The sequence below is a fragment of the Chrysochloris asiatica genome, unplaced genomic scaffold (assembly GCF_000296735.1).
Source record: "Chrysochloris asiatica unplaced genomic scaffold, ChrAsi1.0 scaffold00302, whole genome shotgun sequence".
NCBI lineage: Eukaryota > Metazoa > Chordata > Mammalia > Afrosoricida > Chrysochloridae > Chrysochloris > Chrysochloris asiatica.
The window spans coordinates 2,710,609-2,718,956 of NW_006408820.1; the positions used below are offsets into that span (position 1 = coordinate 2,710,609).

Consider the following 8,348-nt stretch of genomic DNA (forward strand, 5'->3'; position numbering starts at 1 on the left):
TGAGGCTTTCTGCTCCCGTAAAGATTTACAGCCTCGGAAACCCTGTACAGGGTTGCTATGAGTCAGAACCGACTCCACAGCACTTAACAACAACATGGTTATCTATCACCTTCCCACCCAAGTAATTGTTTTACATGGTAGCATTGTGAGCAGAGATCTTATGAACAAATTCTTCCCCTGTTCTAAATGCATACTGATTAGGATTGATTGGGGAAAGGCAAGGAGGGAGTTGATTTTGAATTGAGTCTGACTTCCAAAGAACTAACAGTGCAAATAAATACAGCTTTGTTGCTTTCAGATTTATATACCCACCCTAATTAATCTAAGAAAATATTATTAAATGTTTTCCCAACTAGATGTTCTAAAGGATTAACAAATTGATTAAAAATAAGTACAAATTACCAATTAAGTATAAATGGGTCAGGAGGTCAAGCCCCTGTGGGCCCAAGCGTTGTTGACCATCCAAACCATAGGCTCTGAAGAATCAGACTTTAGCTACCTAGTAGACATAGCAAACTGTCCTTCATCTGATTATTCAGTAATGCTTGTTAGTAATCTCATACATGAGCCCTGGATATCCACAGACAAATGTAAAAACCTTCCCTAAAAGCTGAGACTGTAAATTCCAAAAAGGCAAAGTTTTTCCAAAAAAAAGAGGATATAGAAAAACTCTGTTAACTGATGATATATGGAGGGGATAATAATCAATGTAATGAAATGAAACAAGCTATATGAATGGTTGAATGTGAAGCTGATGATGTGCCCTGTAAACTTTCACTCAATCCGAAATAAAAATATTTAATTAAAAAAAAAAAAGTATAAATGGGATCTCCTGATATTAGTTTCTACTGTCTTGTTTTCACTATTTAATTGCTGAGCCAATCTTTTTATCTAGGGATGAGGCAAAGGTCAATAGCTTGATATAATTTGTCACAAATGAGTCAAGTCCTAATTAATGAGATTTCACTGTAATTTAGAAAAATATTTTCGTTCATCTAAAACAGTTTTTTCTTCTCAAATCTGTACCCCACAGCAAGAAGTGTGGCCATGTCTACCAAGAACAAGCAGCAGTCAGTGTGGGAAGGAGAGGTGCTAACCCTCATCTGTAAGGCAGGTGGAGATGAAAGTCCTCTATCAGTGAAATGGTGGCACTTCCCACAGGACCAAACACAGCCAGAGTTCATGGCTGGCATGGGCCATGATGGCACCGTGCAGTTGGGTTCCTCCTATGGGAGACCCAATAACCATGGCAACATAAGGCTGGAGAAGGTGGACTGGGCTTCCTTCCAGCTGGACATCCCCTCCACGGCCATCACTGACAGCGGGACTTACCAGTGTGAAGTGTCTGAGATGATTCCGAAACAGGCCAGAGAGCTGAGCTGGACTCAGAAGATTTCGGTCACTGTAAAATCTCTGGGTGAGTGTCAAAGAAATTCTTTTCTAAGCGTGGTGATGGGACTATGATTTGTTTGTATGTGAGCCTGAATCCCCCAGTGGTATTCATGACCAGGACACAGAGCATAGTCTCTGGCTACCATGCTTGCCAATTAATCTCTAAAGTATATTCATCTTCAGAAAGATTCTCTTTAGAATTCAGCTTGTACGTTGTTGTTTTCAAGGCTGAAAACAAAAATCTGTGCATTGGAGTCAATTCATAGATGAGCTATGCCATGTAGGTTTGGTAGCTGAGACTTTTCCATTCCGCCTTTTGACAGCTGCAGCCCTCAAATTGCAGAGTCTGTTCTAGCACCTGTAAGATAAACTGATACTGAAGCCATGAGTGGGGGTGAGGGAAGGAAGCCAGACCATCGGGGCTGGGGAGTGCTCCACCCACTCAGCAGCAGCTGTCGGAGCAGCAGACTGTAGAAACACTGCCTATTTGTTACTGCTGCTGAGAACAGTCTTAAGAGAGTGTCAACTTTGGAAAACTGAGGTCAGAATTCAGGACAAACTGTACTGTGAACCAACTTCTACCCACCAAAAAATGATAATCCAGATATACAAGTGCATGGTTCACTGTGAAGGAGTGGCAAGTAAGAAAACTTGAAAATACCATACTTTGATTAGATAAATATAATTAGACATTGTGCTTTAACATTTGTGCCTGCAGAATCAAGTTTACAGGTTACTCTGATGAGCCGTCAACCACAAGTGCAATTAGCCGACACCTTTGACCTGTCTTGCATAGTGAGTGCTGACTACTCTGATCTCATGGTACCACTCACTGTGATCTGGCAGTTCCAGCCAGCCGGGTCTCAAGTCTTTCATCAGCTTATTAGAATCGCCCATAATGGTGCCATTGAATGGGGGAGCTTCCTCTCCCAGTTCCAAAAGAAGACAAAGGTTTCACGGTCTCCATTCCGTTCTCAACTCCTCATCCATGATGCCACAGAGGAAGAGTCAGGAGTGTACCAATGTAAAGTGGAAGTTTATGACAGAAATTCCCTACTCACAAACAGCTCTGCAAAGGCTGCCGCCATCTCTCATCCATTGAGAATAGCCATCACTTTACCAAGTAAGTTCCTCTTGAAATTAATCCCTACTTTTTTGTTATTGTTGGAATGTCTGGGTTGTACAGTTAATGCACTTGGCTGTTAGGCAAAAGGTTGGAGATTCAAGTCCACCTTGAAAGAAATACTTGGTGATCTACTTCCCAAAAGGCAACACTGAAAAACCTACAGAGCACAAGTCTCCACTGACACGTATGGGGTCTCCACAACTTGTTTGGTTAACATCCTACCCTTTGGGGTAAATTACAGAAATAAAACATAATACCTTCTCCCCATGTTTGTACTGTATAAGTAAGCACCATATGATGAGTGATATCCTGGCTGACATTAAATTAGAATGCATCGTGTGGTCATGTTATTGAGTGACATTGGGTTAATTTCAATTTACCGTGACCCCAGGTTTTCTTTACTGTACTCTTTTTTTTTTTTCTTTTATGTTTTATTGTGAACTATGAGATAGTTTACATGGGAAAACATTAGCTTTACATGCATCCTATTGGATATCGTTTCATTGCCATGGTTACAATCCCCTTCTTCACTGTACTCTTGATGGAAGCAGATTGTCAGTACTTTCTCCTGTAGAGCCAATGGGTGGGTTTCAAATGCCAAACTTTCAGTTAGCCTCTGAGTCCTTAATTGTTTGCCCCATGACGATTTGTTTTTGTTAAGTGCCATCGAGTCGGTACCAACTCATAGCGACCTTATGTACAACAGAATGAAACACTGCCCGATCCTGGGCCAACTTCACTATTGTTGCAAAGCTTGACCCCATTGATGCTGCCACTTTGCCAATCCATCTTGTTGAGGGTCTTCCTCTTTTTCTCTACCTTCCACCCTACCAAACGTGATATCCTTCTCCAGTGATTGGTCCCTCCTGACAATATATCCAAAGTACGACAGACGAAGTTTGGCCATCCTGGCCTCCAAGGAGCACTCTAACCCCATGAATATACCAGCTGTTAAAATATTGAAATACAAAGGGGTTTCCAAAAGTTTGTGAAAATATTCCATTATCTTTTAATTCCATTTTTTCCATGAATTTTTTGAAGTCCCCTTACACTTTCACACTGGCAAATAATAACTGTTGCTCTATGTCCCTTTGCCATCTTCTCATAAATCTCCATAACCCAGCAACTAAATGGTAACAAGTAGCACAGAAGGTGGCCTAGTTACATTTCAAGGCATCCTTTCTTATTGGTAATGTCCCATGTCAAGTGGATCCTGTAGGGGTACGGAAAATGTAGTACATTATCTCCTTATATTACTGTGTTCATGTACAAGGGTTAGAGAATTCATGATTGTAGTCAAATACAATCTACCTTGTCAAATTATAACAGATTAAAAGTAAGACACAACCTGCCTAGACTTTTTCTCCTACTTTATAATATTTGTCCTTTCTCTCTCTCTCCCTTACAGCATGCTTTCTCTAAGGACAAGGAGAATTTTCAAGGGATTTTGAAGTTATTATAACAATTGTGAGATGGTACAGGCCAAGGTAGTGTTTCCTTCTTTTGTTCATAGGTTTGCTAAGAGGAAGAACCAACTCAATTGCACCTAACAGCAAGCACTTGATAGCTGTTCTTGTTAGGTGCCATCTAGTCAGCTCTGACGCATAGTGACCCTAAGGACAACAAAAGGAAACACTGCCCAGTCTTGCACCATCCTCACAATTGTTATTATGTTTGAGTTCATTGTTGCAACTCGTGTTTGGCGTCTTCCTCTTTTCTGCTGACTCTCTACTAAATATGATGTCCTTTTTCAGGGACTGCTCCCTTCTGATAACATATCCAAGACATATGAAACGAAATCTCTCCGTTCTTGCTTCTAAGGAGTGTTCCAGCTGTACTTCTTCCAAGACAGATTTGCTTGTTCTTCTGAAAGTTGACAGTACTTTCAATATTCCTCACCAACACCATAATTCAAATGCATCGATTTTTCTTTGGTCTTCCTTATTCATTATCTAACTTTCACATGAATATGAGGTGATTGACATAGCACTCAAAGTAACATCTTTGCCCTTTAATACTTTTGCGGCAGATTTGCCCAATATAATACATCATTTGATTTCTTGACTGCTGCTTCCAGGAGCGCAGAGATTGTGGCTCCAAGTAAAATGAAATCCTTGGCAACTTTAGTTGTTTCTCCATTTATCGTGATGTTCTTTAATAGTCTAGCTGTGAGGATATTTGTTTTCTTTGCATTGAGTTTTACTTCATATTAAAGGCCATTTTCTTTGATTTTCATCAGTAAGAATTTTAAGTCCTCTTTGATATTATCTGATAATGAACCTACCTCTAATCCTAATGCTGCATTCTTCTTTGTATAGTCCAACTTCTTGGATTATTTGTTCAGCATAACAGATTGAATAAGTATGTCTGAAGAATACAACCTCAATGCACACTTTTCCCGACTTTAAACCAGTCAGTATCCCCTTGCTCTGGGAATGGCTACCTCATAGTCTATGTATACGTTCTACATGAGCACTTTTCAATGTTCTGGAATACTTATTTTTTGCAATGTTATCCATAGTTTCTTACGGTCCACACAGGCAATGTTTTGCTGCTATTTATAAGGTTTTCAGGGGCTAGTCCCTCAAAAATGGATTGCCTATTCCTTCTTCCTAGCTTTTCCTTAGTCTAGAAACTCTGTTGGAACCTGTCCACCATGGGCGGCACTGTGGGTATTTGGAACACCAGTGCCTTAGCTTCCAGCATTAGAACCACATTCCAGCCCCCATGGTCTGACAAACTATCCACTTGATAGTTGTTGTTGTGTGCCATGGAGTTGGTTCTGACTCATAGCGACCCTGTACAGGGTTTCCAAGGCTGTAAGTCTTTACGGGAGCAGAAAGCCTCCTCTTTCTCCCGCGGAACAGCTGGAGAACGCTTTATCCACTTGATAGTTGTTGCTGTTGTTGTCAGGTGCCATCGAGTCGGAACCGACTCATAGCGACCCTATGCACAGCAGAACAAAACAATGTCCGATCCTGGGCCAACCTCACTACCGCTGCCACACTTGAGTCCATCAATGATGCCACCTGGCCAATCCATCTCGTTAGGGGTCTTCCACTTTTTCTCTGACCCTCCACCTTACCCAGCATGACATCCTTCTCCAGCGACTGTTTCCTCTGGACAATATGTACAAAGTAGGAGAGACGAAGCTTAGCCATCCTGGCCTCCAAGGAGCACTCTGGCTGCACTTCTTCCAAAACAGATCTATTGGTTCTTTTGGCAGTCCATGGCACTTTCAGTATTCTCCTCCAACACCACAACTCAAAGGCATCAATTCTTCTACGATCTTCCTTATTCACTGTCCAGCTTTCGCATCCATATGAGGCTATTGAAAACACCATGGCCTGGGTCAGGCGCACCTTAGACCTCAAGCTGACATCTCTACTCTTCAATACTTTAAAAATTTCCTGTGCAGCAGATTTGCCCAATGCAATACGTTGTCTGATCTCTTGACTGCTGCTTCCGCGAGTGTTGATAGTTGATCCAAGAAGAATGAAGTCCTTGAAACTTCAATCTTTTCTCCATTGATAAGAATGTTGTTTATTGGTCCAGTGGTGAAGATTTTTGTTTTCTTGACATTGAGATGTAATCCATATCGAAGGCTGTGCTCTTTGATCTTCATAAATAAATATTTCAAGTCCTCTTCACTTGATAGTAGCATGCCTTAATTTTTTCCCAGCCATACTTAGCTCACATCTAAATAGCTAATGTACAATTTTAAAGTACATTAAATGTATAACATGCCTAGCACAGTGCCTGACACACTGAGCAGGTACACAAACATGACACCATCAATATTTTCTATGCTAAGGAGCACTCTTTTAGGTAACAGTAATGATCTCCTTGCTGATCAATTCACACCTTAACTTATTTATCCTTTCTGTGGTATTTGAAATGGTTGACTGAATCTTTTATTTTTGAAAGGTTCTTTTGGTATTTTTTCCCCCCTTGGTCCACAAGACACAAGATTTTCTTGGCTTTCTTTTCAACACTGTTGATCAGAGTTCTTCTTATCCACTGATTCATTCTTGAAAGACAACTGTTCTTTTGGATTTAATCAACTTGCTTTCTTCTCATTCTACCTCAGACAATCTATGCATTGTTGTTGTTGTTTAGTGCCATTGAGTTGGTTCTGACTCATAGTAACCCTATTTCAGAGGAATGACTGGTAGACTTGAACTGCAGACTTTGCATTTCAAAGCTATGTGTTAACAATTCCTAAATCTATTATCCCACAAAACTTCTCTCCTTGTGTTCACATTCACATATCCAGTTTCTTCTAGGATATGATTATAATCAAAATGTCAAAGCATATACCCATCGTTTTTATTCTTGTAAACCTACTCCTCCTCCATTGCTCCCTATGTCCCTACCATCCACCAGTGGTTCGGGTTCAAAACCCGAGTCATCCACAACTCCCCCTTTTCTCTCAGTATCCCTGTTCATCTCATGTCCCAATTCCCACAGCCTGGCATGAAAAGTCCTTTATATCTTTCCAGTATAATTGTTTCCACTTTCCATCTTGAATTTGAACTCCAGTTTCTCTGACTCCTTCCAGCTTCTCACATTCCATGTAGTCTCTCACTTTCAAAGTCTCTGTTAAGTCATTGTTATTTCATCCTGGAATTCCTTAGTTCTTTTTTTTATCAGATTAATTCTTATGAACCCTTAAGATCTAGCTCAGAGTTACCTCTTTCAAGAAGTCTCCCCTCACTCCTTATTTGGGCTATGTTGCCCTCCTATGTGCTCTGATAGTCATGTCTGCATACCTCTGTTCCACATGGATAACAATCTGCTATTATCACTACATTTGTGCCTGTACTTGTCTCTCCCTCTCTTCTGTGAGCCGGTTGAGGGGTGGTATCCACGGAGCCTGAAATAGTCTGCTGCATAGCATAGGGGACATTTAGTAAATGTCTACTGAAGGAATAGTAAGAGGACCTACTGACAACATATAATATGTAGTTATAAAAATAGAATCAGTGATATATGCTAGAAGTTAGAATAAGATTTAGAAGCAAGTGTTTCACTCATCTTTCTGACAATGCAGAAAATCTGGGGTCAAAGGGTAGTTAATTCCATATCCATACAGTTGAGGGGTTACAGAGACATATGAGTATCATCAGCCACATACAACTCCTTTTTGTTCACCCACATTTAAAGATAAATATGACTAGACTATAGTAAATTATGAACCCAGAAGTACTCTGGATAGTTAACACACAGACCAGGCATGAGCAGGGCCACTTTCTGTATTTGAATCATGAGATGCTACAGAATGTCTGTGCATACATATTGAAGGGTTATGGTGTAAAGAAGAGATGGGCTTTTCTGTACACCCCTCCTCACACAACACAAAGAGTAGAACTAGGACTAATGGATAGAAATTATGCAGAGATAAAATTCAACTCAATATCAGAAAGAACTCTCTAGTGGCACAATTGTCCAAAAATAAGATGTGCTGTTTGAGTTCAACAGTTAGTTGCTAAAGGCTGAATGAGAAGATAGTGGGGCCACTGTAAAGGGAATTCACATATAATGAATAGGAAGGATTGCTCTAATGTACCTTCTACCTTAAAATTCTCTTTTTCTATCAAGCAACAAAAGTAACTGTGGGATGGTGTTTGGGAGTGTAGATATGTGCTGGACTGCAAAGTTGGTTTGATTGTAAAGTTGGTGGCTCAAACTCACCAGCTGCTTGAACCCTATACAGGATTGCTATGAGTCGAAACTGACTTGACAGCACTTAACAATATATTGTTGTTGTTGTTGTTGTTAAGTGCCGTCGAGTCGGTTCCGACCCATAGCGACCCTGTACAGGGTTTCC

The 8,348-nt window shown here is 40.5% G+C and overlaps 1 protein-coding gene across 1 annotated transcript in view; it reads left to right on the forward strand.

The window, feature by feature from the left end:
* CD101 (CD101 molecule) overlaps positions 1-8,348 on the forward strand; it is a 98,800-nt gene that overhangs the window by 44,341 nt on the left and 46,111 nt on the right. The window contains exons 5-6 of the mRNA XM_006874811.1: positions 1,034-1,417; positions 2,111-2,515. Coding sequence (XP_006874873.1) covers positions 1,034-1,417; positions 2,111-2,515 — 789 coding nt within the window. The remainder of the gene's footprint in view (positions 1-1,033; positions 1,418-2,110; positions 2,516-8,348) is intronic.